Genomic DNA, 27,431 nt, shown 5'->3' on the forward strand with positions numbered 1-27,431 from the left:
TCCCAACATCCTTCACCATTGACTATATTGATTACAGCTGCTGGGAGTTGTAGTTCAGCAACAACAGAAGAACTGATAAGAGTTTGATAGCAGTGCTGGACAAATGTAGCCTTTCTGATTCATAGGACCAGAAGCTGAAGTTTTGTTGCCTAAAGCATGGATGAGATTGGCCAAGGGCTAGAAAAAGAACTGTTCCTGTTCCAAGAAATGGGGAAAGCTCTTTCAAACATATCCTGAGGAATAAGCAAGAGAATTGCATCAAACTCCCCTCAGGGGGAGCAATCAACCATCTGCAATATCTGTGCTGTGCTATAGATTTTAGATTTTCAGCCAATAGTGGCAGGGGAGGTTGGGGGGTGGAAACTTCTACATAGCTTTGAAGTACGGCACTGAATAATAATTATCCACAATTAAAGCAAATCATTTTTTTTAAGAATAAAAAAAATCTTTGTTGTCAGCTGTTAATTATTTGTTGGTTTATGCGTAGAGGCAGTGGTGGGAAAATTAATTTGTTAGCTTACATGGGTTTTGTGCCATGTAAGCCTGCAAGCTAAGCAATTTTAAGGCAGCACTTCACTTCAAACGTACCTTTAAGAAAAGTTGAAGGGATTTTTTATTGCTGCCAGATATAACCCAGCCCAGTAACGATCTGATTCTTAATTAATTACCTAATTCCAGCCAAGCCCATCTCCACATATAGATGTGTATATATATATAAAGGGGAAACCAAAACTGCACCTCGGAGTGGGTGCTGTCCTTCTCTCTCTCTCTCTCTTCCTTCCTTCTCTAGCCCAACTTTTGCTCAGCTCTCTTTAGCACTCTTTGAATTGGGCACAATGAATAGGCAATTCAGTTCTAGATCTGGGGGAGGGATTAGGACTTCCCGGGGATATACCTCTTCCACTACTGTCATTCCCAGTGGAACAAAAGCTAGTTTCAGTTCTGTTTCATTATCCCGTGGTGTGAAGGGAAGTGCAGGATTTGGTGGGGGCTTTGGTAGTAGAAGCCTCTACAATCTGGGGGGTAGCAAACGAATCTCTTTTGGAATAAGTCATGGTGGCGTTGGAGGAGGCTTTGGGAGTGGCCTAGGATATGGTGGTGGTGGTAGAGGAGGATTTGGTAGTGGCTATGGATATGGAGCTGGAGCTGGAGGTTTTGGTTTAGGTTTAGGAGTAGGAGTAGGAGGTTATGATGGTGGACTAAGAATGGGGTCCATGGTTCCTCCTGGGGGCATCCAGAAAGTGACTGTCAATCCCAACCTCCTATCGCCACTGCACTTGGAGATTGATCCTGAGATTCAAAAAGTGCGGCAACAAGAAAGGGAACAGATCAAGACCCTCAACAACAAGTTTGCATCCTTCATTGACAAGGTGAGTCGAGTCAATCATCAAGTTCTTTGCAGGTAGTCTCAAAAACAAAGTCTGTTAATAAGAATGCAAGAGAGAAATGGATAGATGAACCATCCGAGTGCCTCTTGGATGAAAATGAGGACAGATATGAGTGTTTGAGTGTTCCAAACCAAACATTTAATTTCTGAAAAGACAGGAGGAGTTAAAATAATACTTTGGCAGTCAGGAGATTGCATTTAATGTTGCATGGCTGACCAAGGCCTGCAAAATTTGCATAATCATGCAAAGTGGAGAGAGCTTTCTGGTTTGGGAGTTTCTTAGAACTTATATTATTATTAGAGACTATTTAAGGTTGATAATCTCAGAGATCACAGCTCACAACACTACTATGAGCCTCTTAAGTTGCAGAACAGTGTGAACTGAATTTTCAGGTTTCGAATGTTATGACCTGAGAGTCCTCTTGCAATTTCCAAGATTCTAAGTTCCTGCTATTCCTCCAAAGCTGGAGGAGTGAAATCAGGATTCCCACAACACATTGTTCACAGAACATGTTTAGGAAATCATTCAGAGTTTCAGCAGCTACATTACCACTCATCTCACATATTTTTTATAAGACTACAACTCCCAGAGTTCCATAGGAAGAGGAGTTGACCAAAAAATCTCTTACATCTATGACATAGGATTATTTGTTTTTGTTGTCTACAGTATCTTCAAACAGCAGTTGCTATGTTTCATTCTAAGTATCTTTTTGCAAATTTGAATACAAGTTCTCCTGAAGAGATTTTTAACTCAAGTTTGAATATATTTTCAGGCCTGCAGCTCTTAAAATACAGGTAGTCCTCAATTTACAACAGTTCATTTAGTGACTGTTCAAAGTTACAACAGCACTGAAAAAAGTGACTTATGACCATTTTTCACACTTATGACCATTGTCCCATCCCCATGGTCTCATGATTTATATTTAGATGCTTGACAACTGGTATATATTTATAACAGTTGCGGTGTCCTGGGGTCATATGATCACCTTTTGTGACCTTCTGACAAGCAAAATCAATGAAGTCAGATTCACTTAACAACTGTGTTACTGTGTTTTCCCGAAAATAAGACCCTGTCTTATATTTTTTTGAACCCTGAAAAAAGCGCTTGGCCTTATTGCCATGCGCTCCCTGATTGGGCTTATTATCAGGGGATGTCTTATTTTGGGGGAAACAGGGTCCTAATTTAACCAGTGCAGTGATTCACTTAATAAATGTGGCAAGAAAAGTCATAAAATGGGGCAAAACTCACTTAACAAATTTCTCACTTAGCAACATAAATTCTAGGCTCAATTGTGGTCGTAAGTCGAGGACTACCTGTAATGTAGCCAGTCTTAGCAATGGTCAGAAGGCCTTTGGAAACAGAAATTACAGTCCTCTGCCCAGAATTTAAGTCCCCCATTTCCATCTCAGTTGACGAGATGCAAAATCGCTCCAAGGCATAGGCGCTACATCAATTATACTTTAGCAAGGCTTTTAGACATGATGAAGCTAACCATTGGGTTTGTAAAACTGCAGCTTCTCAACTGTCCTATGAGAATTTTGATGTGAAATGTCAGTAAGGAATGTTTTTGCTGGAAATTTTTTTTTCCTGTACATTAGGTTTCTGCGAAATATAACAAGAATACATATACTTCTCTTTTTTTCTCAAAGTTTATTGGCAATCCTCACATTGCCGCCATTCATGTAGTATTTAGACTGTCATGAAAATGGTACCCGTGGTTCTAGATTCAGCACAGAATTAACTATACCATCATTTTGGGATTTCCAATTGCTCGTGTGTTGATAGAAAGGAAGCTATTTTTATAGCCATTTACTACTATTTTTTTCCCTGGTCACTCACTATTAGTGCCAAAGTTGTTGTTGTTGTTGTTGTTGTTGTTGTTGTTGTTGTTGTTTTAACAAAAGATGACACAGTAATTTAAAGTAATTTTGTCCACCTCCATATTCTCTAGGGTACAGATTACTACTGGGATGATAGGTGCTGTACTCTAATTTTCCTGAAGGACACAAGTGGAAGCATACAGATTTAGCCTTTTTTTTTAAGCAAATAAGTACAAGACCAATTTATCCACAATCCAACAAAGTAATATATATATTTGTGCACATACATGATTTAATGACAGGGCTATAGGATCTGAGCTGCAACGTCTGGATTACTTCTGAATGACAGAAAACAAAGGTACAAAATTCTAAATCTTTGCAGCTGTCATGTGGTTGATCTGGTAGCACTATTAAGGATTTGGGTGGCCTCTTGGTTGTCTTGCTGCATTTGTGATACTGTGGCTGTCATCCCTTGATTTAAATGCTGCTAGTCCTCATTATATAATGAGGTGTGCATTCCAATCTAAGAGGGCTTATAAAAGCATCTCTCTCTCTCTCTTTCTCTTTCTCTCTCTCTCTCTCTCTCTCTCTGGACTTCAGGTACGGTTTCTCGAGCAACAAAATAAAGTACTAGAAACAAAATGGAATCTTCTGCAACAACATGGCAGCTCAGCTCCAAAGTTCAACCTAGAGGCCTTATTCGAGGATTACATTTTTAACCTCAGAAGGCAATTGGATCAGTTAATGAGCGATCGGGCAAAGTTGGATGGAGATCTAAGAAACATACAGGATCTTGTAGAAGACTACAGAAGGAAGTAAGTGAGATTCCAAGACCTACTTAGCAAATTTATTTATTTATTTATTTATTTATTTATTTATTTATTTATTTATTTATTAATTATCAGATTTATATACCGCCCTTCTCCCGAAGGACTCAGGGCAGTGCACAGCCAAAGTAAGAACATGTGAGATAAGAAGGGTTAGGATGGCAAATATTCAGTCTGCAAGTGTGTATGTGGGGCATAAAAGTTTTAAGGCCTTCCCTTATGAAAAAATAAACACACAATGAAAAACTAAAACAGGCAGAAAATAAGCATGTTAGATGCTCCCTAACCACACTGTTTGCCTGCTGTCTGCCAGAAGGTTTTAGCAGAGCTTACCTGTTTCTTCACATTGTCAATTTCTGCTCTTAGTCTCTGGATAACTTGATTCAGTTCTGTGATCTCAGTCTTGGTATTTTTCAGGTCATCCCCCGTGACCAACAGCTGTGCTCTGAAGTTCCTGAAACATTTTGGTCTCAGAACTCCTTTATATTCTTAAAAATGATTGAGGACCCCAAAGAATTTTGGTTTATGTGGATCATATCTATTGATATGTACTGGAAATGAAAACTGAGAAATGTTAAAATATTTAACATTTGACTTTGCAGACCCCCCCCCCCCGAAAGGTTCTACCCAGACCCCTGAGAATCACTTTGTGAAATACTCTTGTGGGTTAGGAGGAAGCACCCAGAGGAAGCTCTGATGAAGCTGCAGCAGCCCATCCTATCCCTCTTCCTTGGAATTATGCCCAACTGATAGCTGTGTGGCTGTGGCATTTTGGCATGAACTCGAGCTTGTGGTTTAGGGTGGAGACATTTTTGATTTATCAAAGAAATGACATTAAAGCAAGCAGTTACAGGTTCATTAAAATGCCTTTTGGCTCATAAAATAGGGATTATGAACACTTCTGATAGCAATTAAATCAAATGCGCTGAGGAGACAGTTACAATAAAATGAAATGGAACTGACATGATTTAAAAAATTTTTTTTTAAAAAAATTGATGGAATAGTCATCAAATATGATAATATAAATGGAATAATCAGTGAGAATAAGAACGTTTATAACAAAAACAACAATATTGTGTAGTGCCATCAAACTTTCTAATGCCTACCCAGAGGTGATATATTTGACAAAGCTACTTGCCTCCTTGTTTGAATTTAGTTTGAAAGATTATTATTTAAATTAATAGCTTTCAGATGTTTCAGATTAAATTAAGAGTATTGATACTATCTGAAAACTGGTGAAAACGCACATAACACACACACCATGATACAGTAGAAGTGAAATATTCATGCTATATGTGCTTATTCTATGTCCATATATTGTAGGGCTGTTCTTAAAAATAAAAATGACTGCTTTTTTACAACTACAATTAAAAATGTAAAAACTTCGGACTATAACAAGCTAACATGAAGATAAAGAAAAAGGCAAGAATAAATAGGAAAATGAAAAAAATGGATTAGTCTACTATTTTTATGCAAATGTAATTTTCATAACTATACAGTAGCATTATAGAGCTCATGTTGTGCCAACCTGGGGAAAAATGTAAATTGACTGGAGAGGTTATAGCAGATTACTAAAACCTTTGAATTGGGAGTGTTGCATAGCCATAATGTATTACATATGTAATAAGAAGCAAGAATAACCCTTTCCTTTATGGTATTCCAAAAGCCTATGAAATCTCAGCTATCGGGCAAAGTCTTGGAGACCACTCAGTTAAAGATTGCAGTGCCATGAATTAATGTTGATGGATGCTGACTGAATTACAGTATATTGTGTTAATTTCTGCACTATAATTGTTTCAGTACAGTTTTTAGGTTTTTTAAAATGCATATTCTTAGTCAAACTGCTTAGAATCAACTGTGATTAAAGTGGCATAAATTATAAGTAATAAATAGCTGCTTATTTAAACATTGACATCCAACACTTGTAATGACCTGTTGTTGGCAGAATGATGAAAGATGACAATCCTTCACTTGCAGAAACGCTGGCCAAGTTCCAGCAGCCAATTTACTGGACTGGTAACTTAAGTCAGAAACTGTTTTAGAGGAGATAAACTATTGAAACTCAGGTTCCTCAAGCATGGGATGTAAAATAAATGCTGGTGACTTTAGTGAAATGTCCTCTCTGAATGACCATCAGGAGTGATATTTATAATCCGTGCTTGATATTCCTTGCAGATGGTTTGATGATTCAGTATTGTAAAACAAGTCTTCTTTTTTCTTTTTACATGGCTGCTGTGCCACAAATTATTTAGAACTGATATAGACAAATTTCTTTCCCTAGAAAGAGGAGCTTTTATAACAGCCTTGTCAAGGCCATTGAAGGCTATTGATTGGCACCTTTTTATATGACATTTTCTCTGCCTGATATTTTCTTTGAAGAGGACTGAAAGTCTATGTTCCTTCTCTTCACAGATATGAAGAAGAAATTAACAGACGCACCGCTGCTGAAAATGACTTTGTTGGTATCAAAAAGGTGACTATCCTAAAACAAAAGAATTAAGTTAAGAAAAAAATAATATGTGGGAGGTTTTTACACACAGAGAAAAAGCACTTTTGTTCAAAGTCTTTCTAATGTCTTAATTAGAAATTTCTAATTTAAATTAAATTAAATTAGAAATTTCTAATTACTTAATTAGGCTGAGAAATTTACAGCCATTGCTGGACACAACTCTTATAATTTCTCATTCTTCACTTTGGTTGATGGTCGTCAGAGCCCATTAATACCTACAAACCCATTCACTTTTTAGTGTGCTAAAGCAAGAAACTGGATCAAGATTATATGACAATTATCAAAATATTTTGAATGGCCTTTTCGTTGGAATGTTCACATTTACTATTAAATGTAAACTGATTACTGATAAAGCAACAACTTAAAATTATGCTCTACATTTTACATCCCACTGTAAGGAAGTGTTCATTCTTTATCTATTGGTATACGATATTAAACTTGTATTAATTTATTAGGCAGTGAGCTTGTAGAGGCATGTTCAGAGTAAGATGTTGAATTAAAAGGGACAGTTCTAAATAGAAATATGCCTCATACAGAACTTTGCAGCAATGTAGAATTATTTGGACAATCTGTAGTCTTTCACATATGTTCAGCTACAATTCCCAGCCTTGTTCACCATTAGTTGTTTTGGCTATAGCTGCTGGAGATTGCAATTCAGCCACTTTTGAAGGACCTCAATTTCTCCATCCCTTTTATGTGGTGTAAAACATTTAGAGGACTCCTGTTCCCCAACATTTTTCTTTGTTGTAAAAAGGCATAAATTCAATGCCCAGCTTGTTAGTTAGAAACAAAGAGCTAGAAGCCTCTGTGTGACAATCTGAAGAAATGCTACCAGTTGGAGTACACTCTATGGGCTAAATAAATTAAATGTCTAAAGTGGTATGAAACAGCTGTCTAGGAATCCTTGGACTGCTTTTTTGTAATTTTGGTCTGTGTTGCATTCTTGCAGGATGTTGATGTTTCATTCATGCAAAAAGTAGAGCATCAAGCAAAGTCTGATAGGCTGTCAGATGAGATCAACTTCCTGAGGGCCCTCTATGAGGCTGTAAGTGTTGAATGTTCTTGTCATTGAATCCAAAGTAATGAAAAGTCCTTTAGGGCCAGAAATCATACTGCATCTGGAGAAGAAATGGAACGATCTTGCCAGGAAAGTAGAGCAACTGTGATTCATTGACAATCCTATGAACTACCATATTCTATTTCAAAAATCTCCTGGGGACTTAGATCAAAACCTTGGGGCTCTTTTTGGGAGAGGGAGGCCAGTATACACTATATGAACTTGGGAGTGTCCTGATTGGATTCACACATCATGCTAAGATGTGATATTGCTAGCCCAGATTTGTTGATTAAGTCATAATTGCCTGGACAACATTTTGCATTAAAATGTACTGTTGTTTCTTTAATGCTGGCATGATGTAATGTGAGAACTGCAGTACTGCTACATATAGTTTCTTCAAATAGGTTTAAAGAGGTGTTGATTGACGCACAATGTAGAGGGACCATTGAACTACAAAGGAGAAAGAAGAAGTCAGTCAGTATACTTTTTAATTGATGCTCTGAATCAGAATGTTTTTAATAATGGGTTCCCAGACATGAGAATCATATAATCAGATCAGTTAGTTTGAATGGTTATACTACACTTTCATATATCACCTCAGGTTAAAAAAACCACATTATTATGCTGACAGCCATGTTCTCTTCGATTGTGAAAGTTTGGGAAATATCTAAAAAGGTTGCTCAAATTTCTTTAATTTAAGCTTTGTTTTAAATGAAAAAAAATAAAACTAGACTAGAGCTAAACTGTGGTATGAAAAGATCTGATAATGGAACCCTATATTCAATAGAAAAATAAAATTTACAGGGATTTCTAGAATCTAGACCTCTGGATTATGACCTAAACTCAATTTTCTTAATCACATTCTTACCTGAACACTGACTAAAATTACTGGTTGCCTGGGATGAGAATTCATTTTGCTAGGTTTGGCTTGTTTGGTTTCCTATTAAAATGGAATCTATGTTCCAGATTTAATTTACAGTTTTAGAAGGGACTTATCAAAGGAGACTACAGAAAAGGCATCTGCGTGAAAAGATATGAATGTGAGATGGATGTTTTCTTGCACTTGGTTTGCCTTCATGATGTTACGGACCCATGTCAGTGCTAAGGAAGTACAAATTAGTAAAAACTCATCCTCTTTCCTCCCTTTGTTATGCAGCAATATTATGATCCAGTGCAGGGGTGAAATCCAGCAGGTTCTGAGAACCGGTAGCGGAAATTTTGAGTAGTTCCGAGAACCGGCAAATGCTACCTCTGGCTGGCCCCAGAATGGGGAGGGAATGGGGATTTTGCAGTATCCTTCCCCTGGAGTGGGGTGGGAATGGAGATTTTGAAGTATCCTTCCTCTGCCACACCCACCAAGCCACGCCTACCAAGCCACACCACGCCCACCAAGCCACACCCACAGAACCAGTAGTAAAAAAAAAATGGATTTCACCACTGGTCCGGTGGTTTGTTTGTTTGTTTTAGTTTTCTTTTTTAATCAAAGGGAGCTTTGTAATATATTGCACTGTAACTGTCCATTCAAGAGTCTATTCAACTGTCCATTCAAGAGACGAGGTAGCGCAGTGGTTAGAGTGCAGTACTGCTGGCTACTTCTGCTGACTGCTAGCTGCAGTTCAGCAGTTCAAATTTTATCGGCTCAAGGTTAACTCAGCCTTCCATCCTTCCGAAGTGGGTAAAATGAGGACCCAGATTGTTGGGGGCAATAGGCTGACTCTGTAAACTGCTTAGAGAGGGCTATAAAAGCACTATGAAGTGGTATATAAGTTCTGTTGCTATTGCTATTCTTCTTGCCCAGAACAGAGGCCTCCACTGATAAGCACAATTCATATGAATCGATAGAAAATTTCCTGAATGCAGCAGTCTTATCATGCTGAGCTTTGTCAAGTCCCTGGTGGGATTTCATTTGGTGAATCTTCCACGGGAATCTAGCCCTACCACATCTAGGCTGCAAAATCCTGAATGACCAGCAGATAGCAGCAAAAAGGCAAAAACTGTATATTGTGATTCCATCTAACTCAGGGGTGTCAAACTGGTGGTCCATGGGCCGGATGCGTCACATGCAGGGCATGCCCACCCCAGCTCCATGAAGGCAAAAAACCTTGTGACATCACGTGACAGCAATGTGATTCAGCGAGTTCAGTGGTGAAATGCAAAATTTTTCTCTACCAGTTCTGTGGGCGTGGCTTGGTGGGCATAGCTTGGTGGTGGTGGGGTCATGTGACTAGGTGGGTGTGGCCAACTTTTTTTTTTACTTTTAAAAGCATTTTTTTACTACCTAATCGTCCGAACCGGAAGTAAAAAAATGCTTTAAAAAAGTAAAAAAAAAAAAAGGTTCCGACGATTGTGCGGCACAGCTGATTATCACACCTGATCATCGGAACCTTTTAAAAAACTTTTTAAAAGCATTTTTTTACTATCGGTTCAGGGAACCTGTAGCATTTTTTCCTACTGGTCTGGGTGAACTGGCCCGAACCGGTAGCATTTCACCCCTGGGTGAGTTTGACACCCATAATCTGCTTTGTCGAAATGAGGCACAATCTTTATTTTGAGTTGGCTTCCACAGAATATTTTGCTAGGCAAAGATGACTTAGTGAGTAACAATGGGAAACATCTGGACGGATGGATAATAGCATCTTGTTTTTCCACAAAGGAATTGAATCAAATCCGAGGACAAATTAGTGACACCAATGTTGTCTTGCAAATGGACAACAACCGAGATCTGGACCTCAACAGTATCATTGCTGAAGTGAAAGCACAGTATGAAGACATTGCCAACAGGAGCCGGGCTGAGGCAGAAGCATGGTATCAAACCAAGGTAAGACTGTAAAACTTTTCCAGAGATGATAGTGGAATTAAGATAAAATTATCCTCTTAATCTGGAATCAATGCTCTTCTTAACCAGAAGGAAAGCCTGAAGTGACAGGGTTGATAGTCAGACCATGGGTTTACACTTCCAATGGGCTTTTCTTTTTTCAGAAATCCTTTAAGTGAATTGAATCTGATGTAGAACATTTGTCTTATATCGTAGATTTCTTTATAATGGGGTCGTAACAAGCATTACCTTTTGGACTGCTAGGAAGAACAGAAAAATCCTAGACCCTATTATTTGAGAAGCCATGGTGGATGGACCTCATGAGCTTTGCAATTTCTCATGAGAAATAATGCAACTACAAGTTCTGTATCTATCATTCTAACCACAAAGTTATAGTGCCTACTGAGCTTTGCTGAAACACAAACACGAACTGTGATGCCATTGTCTCAATACATAGTATATTCCTAGGAGGCAAAAATTTGGATTCCCCTTTTTGTTTTGAAATCACATTTAGGTTTAGAGGTGGCAAATTCGGCAAATCGTTTATCTGCCTTTTCCAGGGAAAGGTAATACACGGAGTTTGCCTCATACCCAAGGCTTCTTGTCTAATTCCTGAAGCTGGTGTTGCTTCCTATCAGTCATGAGGGTTCTCCTTTGGTGTTATAGTTTCAGGAACTTCAGACCACAGCTGTTAGTCACGGAGATGATCTGAAAAATACCAAGAATGAGATTGCAGACCTGAATCGGTTTCTCCACAGACTAAGAGCAGAAATTGACAATGTGAAGAAGCAGGTAAGCGGGCATTTGAATATAGAAATACTTCTGTCTGCATGGGTTTTTCTGTTCTCTTTTTTCATCTTTGTTACAGGTCCATCTTCTCTTAGCTTGCACACTATTTTGCAGTTCATTCATACTAGGAACATTTTCCCACTGAATTTCAATAGGATTTATTTCTGAGGAAAAGCGATCAAGCATATCCATTCAAGTTGGATAGCTCCTTGATTAAAATGATCCCTGCCACCATTTTAAGGAGATTATTCTCCAACCCTGACTATTTATAACTCATGCTTACCAGATTGAGACACAATGTGCAGAGATGTATTCTAAGCAGCTATTTCTTCCTCTATAGTAGAACTGGAGCAGAAATATTGCAAGAAGTGTGATGTGGACGTGTTTTTTGATTCTCAGGACTATCTGTCAGTCATGCATTACCATCTTTGACTGTGTGCCAGCTGCTGTTCTGCTTGGATAAAAATAGCTTCACTTCATTAATCTAAATTCTAGTAACCTCACATTTAAATTGTTGCATACTTTTGAATATGAATTTGCTCCCAAAAATGCTCTTTAATACAAAACACGGCAGCTTGAATAATCTCTGAAACTCCATGACCCTATTATGCCAAGATTAGATCCTATTTTATAGGCAAAATGCAAAATTTATTTATTTATTTTTATTTATTAATTAATTTAATTTCTATACCGCCCTCCTCCCGAAGGACTCGGGGCGGTGTACAGCCAATTAAAACATAATATATATACATCAATTTAAAAACCAATTAAAAGTAATAAATAATTTTGGCTCAGAATTAAAACCTAATTAAAACACCCAATTTGAAATCATTCATAGAGATAGCCCAGCCTGGAGGAACAGTAGGGTTTTAAGAGCGCAGCGAAATACACGGAGATCAGAAATCTTACGTATTTCCGGGGGCAGTTCGTTCCAAAGGGCAGGAGCCCCCTCAGAGAAGGCTCTCCCCCTGTGTGTCATCGGCCGACATAACTTGGCCGATGGCACCCTGAAGAGCCCCTCTCTGTGGGAGCGAACTGGCCGGTGGGAGGCTACTGGCGGCAGAAGTCGGTCTCGGAGGTACCCCGGCCCTAAGCCATGGAGCGCTTTAAAGGTGGTAACCAACACCTTGAATTGCACTCGGAAGACCACTGGGAGCCAGTGCAGCTCGCACAGGAGAGGTGTTACATGGGCGTAACGGGTCGTGCCCATAACTACCTGCGTGGCTGCATTCTAGACCAGTTGGAGCCTCCAAGTGCTCTTCCAGGGGAGCCCCATGTAGAGAGCATTACAGTAGTCCAGCCGGGAGGTGACAAGGGCATGAGTGACCGTGTGCAAGGCGTCCCGATCCAGAAAGGGTCGCAACTGGCAGATCAGGCGAACCTGATAAAAATCCACAAAATACATGGAAATGGACTCACTAGTTCCAGAAAGACTATGATTTGAATAAAACACTGCTCAAAGTTGAATAGCAATAGGACTAACAGAGACTTATATATTGCTTCGTAGTGCTTTTACAGCACTCTCTAAGCAGTTTACAAAGTCAGCGTATTGCCCCCCCCCAACAATCTAGGCCCTCATTTTACTGACCTCAGAAGGATGGAAGCCTGAGTTAACCTTGAGCCAGTCACAACTGAACTGCTGGCAGTCGGTAGAGTTAGCCTGCAATATTGCATTCTAACCACTGCACCACCATATAGTTCCTTGTATTATATGACTTGCAATATTCCTTGGTTCAGAGAGCTTCAATCTCTCATTTGCAGGAAGATGCAGTATTTGATAATTTCCAGGTTTACTCTTTGTTGGCTATGCTGATAAAAGCTCAAAAAACATCCACAATCAAACCCCCTGCACCTGTTTTTCTGAATGCATGAACAATTCAAGATGCAAGACATATTTTTGTTATGATACTATATGCATTTCCTGAAGATTTTTAGGGGAAAAAAAGTATTCGTCAGTAATTTGAATCAAACCTTAGGCCAAGATGATATACATAAGGAAAAGAGGACCATGAAATGCTTGATTGGCATTTGGCACATCAAACCAGAGTAAACTTACTAATTATCTAAGCACATTTCCATGTTATTAACATGAATAATTCTTGCCCTGTTAAGTCTCATAGTTGGAGGTTGCCTAGGAACAGAGGGTGGCACTCGCTCTGAGCTGATTTGCTGAAGAATAAACTTTTTGTTGGAAAAAGATAGTGAAGGAGAGAGAGTACAGATAGACCTCAATTTACAACAGTTCATTTAGTGACCGTTCAAAGTTATGATGGCCCTGAAAAAAGCGACTTATGACCTTTTTTCACACTTATGACCTTTGTAGCATCCCCATGATCATGTGATCAAAATTCAGATGTTTGGCGACTGACTCATACTTATGACCAATGCTGTATCCCAAGGACATGTTGCGACCAAAGTCAATGGGGAAGCCAGAGTCACTTAACAACCCTGTTACTAGCTTATCAACTGCAGTGATTCACTTAACAACTATGGCAAGGAAGGATGTAAAATGGGAAAAACTCACCTAAGAAATGTCTCACTTAACAACATAAATTTTAGGCACAATTGTGGTCATAAGTTGAGGACTGCCGGTATTACAACTCACAGAGGGATCCCTTGAGTTACCTATTTCGTTGAAATTCATTTTGCTGAAATTGAATTTGCCCAGTGGCCTTTCAACCAATTCAATTTTGGACTTGTCCGCTGAAAGATGTGCGAGTCCTGTTGAATCTGTTCACCCCATCAATTTAATAACACATGCTTTTATCAATATCCTTGTTGAGGTAGGGATTTGAAGATTTTTTTTGAGGCTCTGAGGTCCAAATAAAAGCCAGTGTACAATAATGTGATCCTGTTTACAATCCTCTTGTAAACACTTAGCTGTCTGCTGCTATAACAGAAATGAGAGGCAAAGTGCCGACTCTTACCAATGGATACTTAAGACATCTATATTTAATACTTCATGAAGTCACGCATGCTATGACACACACGTATCATGAAATTAGAACCTAATTAATATTAATATATTAATAATTAATTAATAATTAATAAAAAATAAGAACCTAATTAATAATTAACTGTTGACCTCACCCCATTCCTAAGAGGTCCGTAAAGGGGGTGTGCATAAGAGCACCAGCGTGCCTACCGTCCCTGTCCTTATGTTCCCTTTATTTGTATTCATTTTATGTATTCAGTTCATGCTTATACTTATATATATATTATCTAATACGTACTTGACAAATAAATAAATAAAATAAATAAAAAATAATACACGAATGTATCCAGATTGCTGATCATCAAAGAGCAATAGCTGATGCTGAACAGCGTGGGGAGTCGGCCCTGAAAGATGCCCGACTGAAATTGAGCGACCTGCAACTGGCTCTGCAAAATTCTAAGGATGAGCTGGCGCGTCTCCTGCGGGATTATCAGGAGCTGATGAATGTCAAACTGGCTCTGGATATTGAGATTGCTACATACCGCACGCTGCTCGAAGGCGAAGAATCCAGGTGGGTGCCATCTTGCGATGAATCAGGTCTCCGAGTGAAACATACCTATTTGCATGTTTCTTGTGTGTCGATTTTACCCAATCGTAAAGATAGGAATATACACACAGATACCTGTCATCATAGCTGTTCTGCTTTTTCTATAACTGTGTATGAAATACAGCCTGTGCATCCATTGTCTTCCCTATTAAATTTTTTGTTTGTTTGTCCATCATTCTTTTTTGGCCTTTAACAAAGATCTTGTCTTAGGTTTGGAGCTTGTATGTTTTTCTATTTTTTTTTCTTTTTTTTTTTAATTTGATTTATATGCCGCCCTTCTCCGGAGACTCAGGCGGCTTACAATGCGCTAAGCAATAGCCTTCATACTTTTGTATATTTATACAAAGTCAGCTTATTGCCCCCACAAACTGGGTCCTCATTTAACCTACCTTAGAAAGGATGGAAGGCTGAGTCAACCTTGAGCCTGGTAAGATTCGAACCTGCAGAAATTGCAGGCAGCTGTGTTAATTACAGGGTGCATTAAATCACTGTACTCCTCTTTTCAGAGCTCCACTGATTGTTTTCTTAGAAAATTCCTAGAAATTCCTAGAATAGTACATTTGATGGATGCCAAATTAGAAAAAGAAATGCATTTAGTTCATCCATTTTAGAAGGCTGTCTTTCTTCAACCACACTGTCCCTGGGTCTGATCTTTAGTTTATTCAGTTTTGAGCTGTTTTTTTCCTCCTTTCTCTTTCAGTTTCCTTTTGCCTAGCACAATTCAGTCTGTAGGATAAAGTTCCAAAGGGCTCCAAGAAGAGGACATCAGTGGTGGGTTGCTCCCGGTTCACACCAGTTCGCAAGAACCGGTAGTAAAAATTTTTAGTAGTTCAGAGAACCGGTAATAAGATTGGCTGGCCACGCCCCCTAACCGGTCCCCGGTCCAGTCGCCCCTTGCTTACCCTGCCCACCTCATCAGTGGCTTTGTTTTTTTTTTTTTTTTACTTTTAAAAGCATTTTTTCTACAACCTCTTTGGCTGAAAAAATGCTTTTAAAAGTTAAAAAAAAGGCCTCTGATGATCACACGGCTCAGCTGAGATTGTCAGAGGCTTCTGAAAGCATTTTTTCTGCAGCCTCTTCAGAGGTTGTAGAAAAAATACTTTTAAGAGCCTCTGACGATCCAAGCTGAGTTGCCTGATCGGCAGAAGCTTGAAGAGGTTGCAGAAAAAAAAATGCTCTTACAAGCTTTAAAAGAAAAAATGCCTCTGCCGATTAGGTAACTCAGCTTGGATCGTCAGAGGCTTTTAAAGGATTTTTTTAAAGAGGTTGTAGGAAAAAAAATCCCTTTAAAAGCCTCTGGCCATCCCAGCAGATTTGCATGATCGTCAGAAGCTTCTAAAAGCATTTTTTTCTGCAACCTCTTAAGGTTGTAGAAAAAATGCTCTTAAAAGTAAAAGTAAAAAAAAAAGGTTGGCTACCCAGTCACATTACCCCCAAGCCACGCCCACAAAATAAGCCACGCCCACAGAACGTTAGTAAAAAATTTTAGAACCCACCCCTGAGGACATTATATAGAGGACATTTTCCCCAAACTCAGCAATAGCAAAAATTATCATTGGAAACAACAAGAGTCCTGTCAATGAAAAGTGATATCAAATATTTTGTAGCTAAAATGATTTTTCTCTTTCTGCCTCTAAATACGTTATCTCCCTAAACATGATTTCTAATTTTATCCCCAAATCTAGAGTACCATATTTTTCAGAGTATAAGACGCACCAGAATATAAGACACACCTACCTTTTTTTAAATTATTATTATTATTATTATTATTATTATTATTATTATTGTTATTGTTATTGTTATTGTTATTGTTATTGTTATTGTTATTGTTATTATTATTTTTTAGACAAACACACATACAAACATACAATGTATTTTCTTTGAACAGAGTATTTGGCCAGTTCACAAATTTAAACAGTGTTTAGTCATTTCAATTAAATTTATAATTTCTATATTTCCTTTTTGCCATATTTATTCCTTATTTATTTTTTTAAAAAACCAATATTACCCTTCATCCTCATCTCTAATCTTAATCAAATTCAATTTTCCCCTTCTATTCTATATTATACCCCTTCCCATTGTCATCTATTTTTATATCCATCCTCACATTGGTTAATTACGTAATATTACAATTGTTTAATACAAATTCAACATTTTAATATAAATCAATTAGTTATATAACTATCTTTTTTTTGTATATTCATCAATATGAACATGAATATTCCAATTACTTCCATGCAATCCAATTTCTTACAAATCAATTAATTATATTTACCAATAATAATAAACCAAATAATTTCCCCCATATATTTTTCCAAACCACAACTTAACCATTTCTGCTTCCAAGACAATATACAATTAATAGTATCTCAATTATTACAATTCCCTAGTTAAATAGAGCTTTCCCCTTATGTTACTCATTCTCACATCTTAAACTCTCCCAATAACCTAAATAGTTTTGCCCATCTGATCCTCCAAATCACAACTTAATCATTTCTACTTTCATCACAATATATAATTAAAAATATTTCAATCGTTACAATTTCTCTAATTAAATTTAAAAATGTTCTAGCTGTTATCCAAGCTACAACTTAATCCTTTTTACTTTCACCACCATATACCATTAAAGGTATTTTGTTACAGTTTATACTTATTCATATTTCTAAAAAAAATAAAAAAACTAAAAACTTATAATTGTCTAGATTTCAAAAATACAAAGACAAATATTCCAATTATTATTCATTTCATTTTTACAATCATGATTTCCCATTTATTCTTATTACTATTCATATTTCAATTCTAAATATGTATAACATCTTTCTCTTTCATTTCTTTTTCTCCCTTCCCATATTTATTTTTGCCTTTTTCTTAAAATCTTGAACTCTCCTCTTTTGCCCTAAATTTCCCATTGTTTGCACCTACCTTTTTTAGTGAGGAAAAAGAAGAAAAAGAAGAAAAAGAAATCTCCCTCTGCTTCTGCCTAATTTTTCCTTGCAGCAAACAGCAAACAGCCTGCTTTACTTTCAGTTTCGTTTTCAGCATACCAGTAGCTTGATTAGCACAAGGGGAAAAAAAAAATCTGCTCCAGCACTCTTTGGAGCAAGCAGCAGAGCCCTGCACAAAACAGCTGAGAGCAAATCAGCTGAGAGTGGGGAGGCCAATCTAATCAACTTGTGCTAATTAGCCTGTGCTAAAGCTGAAAGGAGCTGTTTTTTCTTGCTGTTTGCTTGCAAGGAGGTAACTGCTGTGAGGCACAGGCCAAAGGGTGGGGGCCAGTGGGTGGACAGGGCTACATTTGGTGTATAAGACGCACCTAAATTTTCACCCCCTTTTAGGGGGGGGAAAGGTGTGTCTTATACTCCAAAAAATACCATATATGTTATGGTATATTTAGCCAGTAAATAAAAGTGATTCTTAAGCTGTCAGTAGGAAGTTTAGAATGTGGCAGGTTTGTGTGGGTGTGTATATCTGCATGCAAATATTAACATTTGTATGGCACATTTCCAATGATGTTGAAATGTCTGAATGTTCAATGTGCAAATTTAGGAAGCACTACATGCTGTTCAATATCATCAGCATAGTAGAAGACATTTCTACACATCCATAATTTGCATTAACATTAGCTGGTGCTTTTAGCATGGGGTAGGCTTTTAAGAATGTAAATAAATACTATGTGCTTGTATAATTGCAAGAAAATAACTAAAACTATGTTTGCTATACAATCTGGAATTAATTGCAGTTGTTATGTCTACCATAATACTGCTTAGTCATTATTCATAGTAAGAATTGGTTGCTTACTTGGAGAGAGACACATAAAGTTATCCTTCACTCCTGATATTTTTAATTAGTGGTGAAAATTCAGAAGAGAAAATACTGCACAGGTATAGAAGCAATCTTTCCTCAAGTATGTTTTTATAAACAAAGTAAATATGCCTTAGGCTTGTATTCTACATAAAATGTATGCTGGAAATTAAATCTGGTTCTCTCTGTGCAATATCTTTACATTTTAAGATTTCATCAATTTGCAATCCAAACGTGTGTACATTTACTCCTAAACTAACTCCCCCTATGTTTGACAGTTTTTCTTCAAAATTAGCTGCCTTGGCTCATACCATAACTTAGTCTCCTACCATCTGATGCCCTTCAGATGGGTTGTACATATTTTAATTTCTTAGGGCTAATAGGGATTGGTCTACACCAGATTGGGAAAAGCTGTCCTAAACTTCATAATTTGTGCTGCACAAACTCTGCACAAGAGTTTGCAAGATATATCCGAGGCATCTGGGTAAGGCCCAAAGCCCATCATGCTTAAACTAAGAAAAGATCTCTCATCCTTTCAAAAGAAAAATAGCAGCCGCATCACCACAATACAAAAAAAGATGTTGAGACCAGAGGTGGGCATCAGATACTGTAACAACTGGTTCGCCCGGAACTAAAAATGTGAGCCCACGCACGAATTTAAAATCTTTGTCTTCTCTGAAAGGACATTAGCTTCTATTAACCTTATGAGGAAAACCTGTTTTTAAATATGAAGAGTTCCTAGTTTTCATTTTGTCCTCCACTACTTAACTACGGTTTTGAAGCATGATGTGAATTAATGGCAGAAGGACTTGCTGGAAGGCAACTGGGGAAAGTGACATCTTGTGGTCACTTCTTTTGTTGACATGCTTTGAGAGCTTAATTTATTTTGTGCCAAAATGCTGACACCAATGCTAGGGCAGAAAGGCTGCCTTGTTCATTTTCCTCACCCCTCTGAGATATTGTGGTTCCATGGTATTCCGGGAATTTCAATGGTGGGCTGGATTTTGGTACTTGGTGTCAGTTGCAGCAGTATCTTCAATTTTGTTGAACAAGAAAACCCAGGGTAGACATTAATTGTAAGACCACTCCAGAGGTGGGTTTCAGCAGGTTCTGACCAGTTCTGGAGAACCAGTAGTGGAAATTTTGAGAGTTCGGAGAACCAGTAAATACCACATCTGACTGGCCCCGCCCTCATCTATTCTCTGCCTCCCGAGTCCCAGCTGATCGGGAGGAAATGGGGATTTTGCAGTAACCTTCCCCTGGAGTGGGGAGGGAATGGAGATTTTACAGTATCCTTCCCCTGCCACGCCCACCAAGCCACGCCCACCAAGTCATGCCACACCCACCAAACCACGCCCACAGAACCGGTAGTAATTTTTTTTTAATCCCACCACTGGACCACTGCCAGAATTCTGTCAACTACTGAAGGGGGTGGGGGGGTGGCCAGCATTGATGCCAAACTGCATTGTACTTTTCTATATTCCCCTAAGATATTGCTGCAGTTAGTTCTGGAAACTGTAAATCAACTCTGGTGCCCACAAGAATGGAGATCAGGGCTCTTTGTGTTCAACCTCATAGCTGTCCCTCATCGCTGAAATAGTAGAGCATGGAGCACCTGATAGAGGAAGGAGCAAGGAGTACTTTTAGATAATAAAGACAATGGTTTAGTGTTTCTTACCTGCACTAATAGTCCAGGATCTAAAATTACTGAGTTACAGACCAGAAAAAAAAAAAAGAATTACTATAAAATGCTGCAGGCTACTTCTGCTGATCATCGGCTGCCAGCAGTTTGGCAGATCGAATCTCACCAGGCTCAAGGTTGACTCAGCCTTCCATCCTTCTGAGGTGGGTAAAATGAGGACCCAGATTGTTGGGGGCAGTATGCTGCCTCTGTAAACCGCTTAGAGAGGGCTGTAAAAGCACTGTGAAGCGGTATATAAGTCTAAGTGCTATTGCTATTGCTATTATGTGTGTTGGTGCAGTTTGTTTCTGAGACTTCCTTCAGGCCACTGTTTGATTCAGTACATTGGAAAAACCTTATGCTGTGGTAACCCTTGAACTAAATGTATTTTTTTTCTCTGGGTGAAATAATTGCCAGTAGTTACACAGGTGTAAAAAAGGAATAATCTATATATACACCAACATTTTTAGCAACATTTGTTCATGTACTTTATTCTGGTTAATGTCTGACCCTGAAGAACAGCAGATGCTACAGTGGACTCCTGTTGCCATCTAGATAACCCTGGAGGGCAATAAGAGTCAGGATTGTCTTCCTTCACGATGTTTTTGTACAACGCAGATGAGCACTCTGGCCTCAGGAGGGCGCTCCTAAGACAGTCCCATCAAGGCAGCTAGTACCTGAGAGCACAATGCTAACTGGGTACAGAAGACAGGTTTTGAATTCCATGAGAAGATGAGGGAAGCGGGTAGAGAGGTTGCACCATCTGTGCTGCAACACAGTCACCGATTGCTACAAAATGCTTTCTTGTGGGTTCCTGGTTGAACCACAGACTGGGCATGGCCATTTTGCACCAGGTTGCTTCCTCACGGCTGAAACGTAAGTTCTGCCAGCACGAGAGGGGCAGCCTCCTCTTCCCCCCTTCCCAGTTACGACTGCAGGGGATTAGGACCTACAGGAATTTATTCTGCTCAAATGTGGAGGGCAGGATCCCACAAGAGAAGGGCAAACCACTGCAAGCCGGCTGAAAAGATTACTGTGCAACCTGTTTCAGTCTCCTCCCAAATCTTAATGCTCAGGGGTATGCTTTGGATAGTGCATGAATGTTATGCAGTTGCCCTGCCTCTTAAACAATCCCCTTTATAAGGGGATATAGATTGTTTAATCCTCACAAATTTCCCTAGGAATTTTTTTTTCTCATTTTAATTTGTTTAATAAAATTGCTGCCTTTTCTATCAGGAAGGAAAGGCAGAGAAACTGTAAGCTTCCTTTGGCTGGCAGGGATAGGAGCCAATTATACCAAAGATCCCCAGCCCGTCAAAGCCAATTTATTTTTCTTTTTTTCCATTCAATCAGCCAAGCTGATGACTTTTTTGTACTAACTTCTCAGAAATCGATTCTAAGTTAAAGGATTTCTCTCTAATTGTAGAGCATCCAGTCCTGGGCATTCTTTTGAACTCACCTATCTGTAGTGGGATATGCAAAATCTCTGTTTTATGCCTTCTCTGTGGGGGCTCCTACCCTCTGGAATCAGTTGCCCCCAGAGATAAGGAGAATCCATGACCTCAGTGCCTTCCGTCGTGCCCTTAAAACCCATCTTTTCCAGCAAGCCGGGCTGGCTTAAGAAGAAATTTTTTTTAAATTGTTTTAATCGGTTTGTGATTTCTTAATTTCTGGGCCAAATTTATATATATATTTAACTGTTTTTAATATTTGTATTCTATGTTCTTATTTTGGCTGTACACCGCCCTGAGTCCTCAGGGAGAAGGGCGGTATATAAATTGGAAATAAATTAAATTAAATTAAATTAAATTTTCCTAAGAAAAGTATAAACTCTAGAGCTTTGTTCACTGGTGGCACTAATCCATAATGTGATTAGTTTGAACTGGTGTGATGCGGGTTCTTCTTTTCAGTGGTCCAGTCAAACTTTAAATGGTTTACTTATGCTTATAAATCCTTTTTGTTGAATGACAAAAGATGAGAGGGTCAATCAAATCAAATCTTTATTATAGACAAAGACCAACAAAAATGGAAAGGTCTGGTTAAAAAATAGCTAAAAAGCTAGCAGGAGACAGTACATGAAGAAAATATGTCAGCTGCTGGAATCTCCAGGCAAGCTATTTTAAGGCAGTTTTGAGATATAGTCCAAAAGCAGGAAAGAATAAATGCAGCTGACATAGCTCCTCAGTGAGCTTAACTTCCACAGGAATTTCCTTATACTTAATCAGGTCTGTTTTCTGGTTATACTGTACGTGTGTTCTGTTTGACAAATCATGTGTCTAAAGCCATCTTCTTCAGCCTGGAGAACTTCTGATTTTTTTTTTTACTTCAATACTCAGTCAGGGGAGTTGTGGTCTCAGGAGAGAAAGAGACCAAGGATGTCTGGTCCAGGGAGAACAGTTTCTAGAAGGATTTTTGGAGGTGCAACTTACATCCCTCACCCAAATACATCAATGTCCCAGTACATAAATTCCTATCTTTTACATATAGACAATGCAAGGAAAGAAGTGTGTATATGGGGGTGAGGATGGGGGGCGGGGAACACAAAGTATGTTTTCCTTTATTTTGTTGCCCATATGAAAGAGAATTTAAAATGACAGTTTGTTCCTTTTGTTTACTTGATACTTTCTGCCCAGATCTTTATTTGCAAGGACAAGGCTGTATAGGCTATGAGCTATACATGATAAAGGTAATTGACTTACACACATTTTGTTTTCTCTTTCTTTCCTATAGGATGTCTGGAGAACTCACTGCCCCTGTGAGCATGTGTAAGTATTTCATTTATGTTAATTAGCCGTGAAGGCCCATGATAATATACTTGTTTGCACAGACTTTATTGTTTAATATTAATACTGAATAATTTAGAAATCTTGAAAAAAATACTCTCTATCACTGACAAGAGGATCAAATAAGAAATATTACACTGTGCATGTATCCTGCCTATCTTATTTTATACTGTTGATGAGAATAATAATTTAGATAAAAAGTGAGACGTGAGGCTTTAAGAAAAGGTAACTAAAATGGATTAAGTTGTGGTCAATTCATATTGAAACAAAAACAGTCTATTTGCTAAATAGAAGAAGGAATTAGAAGGTGTTAGCCTTATAAGATAGATTTGCAATGGCACATGAGAAAGACCTTGGGAGAGGAGCAACTAAAATGATGAAGGGCCTGGAGACTAAAACATATGAAGAAGGGTTTCAGGAACCGAGTATGGCCAGTCTAGAGAAAAGAAGGACTAGGGGTGACATGATAGCAGTATTCCAGTATTGGAGGGGCTGCCACAAAGAAGTGGGGGGGTCAACTTATTTACCAAAGCACCAGAAAGCAAGACAAGAAACAATGGATGGAAACTAATGAAGCAGAGCAGCAATCTGGAATTAAGGAGAAACTTCCTAACAGTGAGGAAAATTAACCAATGGAACAGCTTGCCTTCAGAAGTTGTGGGTGCTCCATCACTGGAGGATTTTAAGAAGAGACTGGACATCCACCTGTTTGAAATGATATAAGGTCTCCTGCTTGAGCAGGGGGCTGGACTAGAAGACTTCCAAGGTCCCTTCCAGCTCTATTCTGATTGACTGCGCAAAGAGACACTGTGAAGGGAATGGTCAGATAAGAGATAGTATAGTGGCAGCTGGGTAGTGTGCATGGCAACTAGACCCTCCCTAGTTTCTCAGGCTGTAAAAGAGAGTGGGGCAGGGAGGGAGGATTGAACTTTCAGACTTGCAAGATTCTGTCAATGAAGCTTTACAATAAAGTAAAAATAGCTTGTCTGGCTATTGATTCCTATCTAGCTTACTTCGCAAGGCTGACAAGAACAGATGAAGAAACAGACACCATGTAGATTGAAAGCTACTTTTATTAGAACAGCTTTAGTCACGGAGTCTTGCAAGTCTGAATGTGCTCCCCTTTCTTTCTCCCTCTTTTCATGTGAACTAAAGTTGGTCAGTTGAGGTGGGGCTGGCACTTTCCTTGCTTGGGCTAAACTCTTGCTTAACTGATCCTTGTCTTGGTAGTAGATCTTCCATTTCTTCTCCAAGGCCATTCTCTATGAGCACTACAAGTGATACCCCTTGATATTTAATCTTGAACAGCACCCCACACTAGATGGGAAATTTGAGGGAGCAATTTGGCAGTAATGCTACTCATGTTGCCTTCAATAGGTGGCAGCACCTGTAACCTTTAAAAGCTAAGTGGGGTCCTACCTAGTTAGAATTTGGATGGGAGTTCATTTATAATTTCAGGGCCGGGGACTATAGTGGGAAAATCAGCATCCTGGAATATGAGAATGACTTGGATATGCCCTTGTAGTCCCCAAGACTTGAGTATGATGGTCATCCATCATGTCTTAGATCAACAAAGATGATCAAAGGCCTGGAGACTAAAACATACGAAGAACGGCTGCAGGATTAGGGCTTGGCTAGTCTAAAGAAAAGAAGAATTAGGGGTGACATGATAGCAGTATTCCATTATTTGAGGGGCTGCCACAAAGAAGAGGGGCTCAAATTATTCTACAAAGCACCAGAGGGCAGGACAAGAAACAATGGTTGGAAACTAATCAAAGAGAGAAACAACCTGGAATTAAGGAGAAACTTCCTAACAGTGAGGACAATTAACCAGTGGAGCAGTTTGCCTTCAGAAATCGTGGGCTTTCCATCACTGGATATTTTTAAGAAGAGTCAAGCAGTCACTTATCTGAAATAGTGTAGGTTCTCCTGCTTGAACAGGGGGCTGGACTAGAAGACTTCCAAGGTCCCTTCCAGCTCATTCTATTCTAAGATCCATTCCTTCTTATGGGTTACAGCCAATGGTTGGAACAAAGTCCAGTAATGCACCTGTGTTTTTCTTGCAGCGGTGGTCAGCAGCACATCTACCATGAGTGGAGGCGGTCGTGTGAGCAGTGGAGGATTTGGCCTGGGGATTGGTGGAGGAGGGGGAGGCAGTGTTTCTGGAGGCAGCTTGAGCCTGACAAGGGGAGGGGTTAGTAGTGGCGGCTTTGGTATAAGCAGTGGGGTTACTACTGGAGGGAGCAGTTACAGCACCGGAAGCTATGGTGGAGGAATAGGTGTTGGAGGTGTAGGTGTTGGAGGTGTAAGTGTTGGAGGTGGCTCTTCCAGCATGAAATATGTCTCAGCCACAACCTCATCGTCCAGCCGAAAAGTAGTCAGATAAAAAAAAAAAAATAACATGTTGCCAATTGATTCTGAAAAAGCTCCTAATCGCCAGCATCAGCACAAGTCCCCAAGCTAGTCATCCTTCTTTTTTTTTTCCCCTGAGAAGTTTAATATGAACAGACATTGTCCCTTGTCTCCTGAATGAACACATCTGAGCTGGGGTTGACCATTCATGAGAAATGGCTCGTGTTACCCCTTCTCCAGGCAGTTTCAGTGTAACAAGTCTCTTTCCCAACCAACGTGACTTGTGGCTGTGGAGGCATCTCTGATTTTCCTCCCTCTGTTACTATAATTCTGCCTTCAGTAAAGAAGTCCCATATTTCCTACAGGTTTAATGAATCAAAGCATCCCCCAAATTGGACAGAATTGAACATTTCCTCCCCTTCTCTCTTTCAAAAGGATGATGAGGATGCCCTTTTGTGATAGGAATTGTCAATCAATTTTTAAATCTGAAAAGGAATCTGGTGAAGGCTGATTTAAGTCAAAAGGAAACAAATCAAAAAAGCCAAGCACAAAACCTCTGAGTATTATTCCTAAAAGGAACCCCCTTCCCCACCTCACTATTGTTACAGTGCAAAACTTTAGGAATAGAGTCTGGCCACATAAAACATTTTTTTAACACCCTGTTGATTTCAATGGGAGATTAAGTACTTAGTTCGCTCTCCATATTTGAAATCGACAGGATGGGGGAAATGCTTACTTTTTATTTCAGTTGATTTTAAGCACGAAAAAAAAAATCACTGAATTGTTTCCAGCATTGGCATTCATTTTATGGTCATAGTTTCACTTCCATTTTCACATTTCTGCGATTTCTTATGCTGCTCTTTTTGTTCAGTGCTTTGCACCAGCCAATGAATGCGATATAATTATATTCTCTTAAACCCCATTGAAAGCAGGAGGAAAGTGTAACCCAAACTGATCTTGTATCATCAGGGCCTGCACTTTTTCCATTTAAGCCCCATTGCCCTGTTTGGTATATATTGCTTGGTATATTTTTGGTTTTCCAGAGCATTTAAAAATGTGACAGCCTTCTGCTAAGAGGGCATTTGAGAATGGAAAGGGCAATTTAATGGATGGGCTGACTGAAACAATATAGTTGCCAACAGCAAACAAAGAACTCCTGTGCTTTAATTCAGTTGTAATAGTAGGCAGGCCACTTCCCACACCCCAAGGAATATACACAGTCAAAACAACACATTGTTTAATAGGGAATTAGAAGACAAGTGCATAGGTCAGCCATCTTTTTAAAGGATGCCTTTTGTTGTTCTGCGCCTAGAAGAAGCATAACATTTGACTTCATCAACCGCAGAAAAATAATTTTAGTATTCTTTTGGTTGACCTCCCCCCCCCACCCGCAAGATGAATTTTTAAACCTGTTAAATACATTTCCCATTTGATGAAGAACATTTTAAAAAGGCATAATAGTTTGTATGGCTTATTTTGTAAGTGTCCCCAAATGCTTGATGTAAATAAAATAGCAACCGTTTGGCTTCTTTTGCTCGGTCTATTGTTCTCCATAACTTCATGCTTGAAATTGCAAATAAACTGCATTGTGATAACTTGTTTCTTGCTGGTGTCTTCCTTGTTTTTACCCGTGGGCATTCATTACAGCTAAAATGCTTTTTTTACCTCAGGGAAGAACTCAAATATGGAGGGCCTATAGCTGAATAGAGAAATAGGAGACTAGGAATATTTGGTTTACAATTTTTTTTTTCTTATGAAATGGTTTCAACTGATTGACTCATTTATGGTTCACCTCATTTACCTCTGGTGTCTCACTGATGGGCAATACTACAAGTATAAGAGAGATGTACCATTGTCAACAGGGATGAGGTACTGATTTCGTACCAGAAAGTGCTTTTTCTCAAATGACAGAACTGGCCTGAGTAAATAGCTCAGCTCACCTCAAGAAAAAAAATATGTTTGAGATTATCCAGTGAAAAAAATGAAATCATTTTTTTTCTTCCTCTCACAGCAGACATGGCTTTTTCACAATTTAGACTACAATAGTAAATGTAATAGATAAAGTTT

General features: G+C 38.9%; 1 protein-coding gene across 1 annotated transcript; it reads left to right on the forward strand.

The window, feature by feature from the left end:
* The first annotated feature begins 796 nt into the window (after positions 1-796).
* Positions 797-26,960, forward strand: LOC139312796 (keratin, type II cytoskeletal 6B-like). Its single transcript, XM_070937891.1, has 9 exons — positions 797-1,370; positions 3,809-4,023; positions 6,448-6,508; positions 7,494-7,589; positions 10,255-10,419; positions 11,083-11,208; positions 14,491-14,711; positions 22,960-22,994; positions 25,079-26,960. Exons 1-9 carry the CDS (start codon positions 837-839, stop codon positions 25,396-25,398), a joined length of 1,773 nt encoding a protein of 590 aa, XP_070793992.1. The 5' UTR covers positions 797-836; the 3' UTR covers positions 25,399-26,960.
* The last annotated feature ends 471 nt before the right edge of the window (positions 26,961-27,431 follow it).

The sequence above is a fragment of the Pituophis catenifer genome, unplaced genomic scaffold (genome assembly GCF_029215685.1).
Source record: "Pituophis catenifer annectens isolate HBS135680 unplaced genomic scaffold, rPitCat1.0.hap2 SCAF_2, whole genome shotgun sequence".
NCBI lineage: Eukaryota > Metazoa > Chordata > Lepidosauria > Squamata > Colubridae > Pituophis > Pituophis catenifer.

Coding starts and splice junctions, on each gene's coding strand:
- LOC139312796 (XM_070937891.1), top strand. CDS start 837: ATGAATAGGCAATTCAGTTCTAGATCTGGGGGAGGGATTAGGACTTCC. Junction 1,371..3,808: donor TTGCATCCTTCATTGACAAG/GTGAGTCGAGTC, acceptor TCTGGACTTCAG/GTACGGTTTCTCGAGCAACA. Junction 11,209..14,490: donor TTGACAATGTGAAGAAGCAG/GTAAGCGGGCAT, acceptor GAATGTATCCAG/ATTGCTGATCATCAAAGAGC.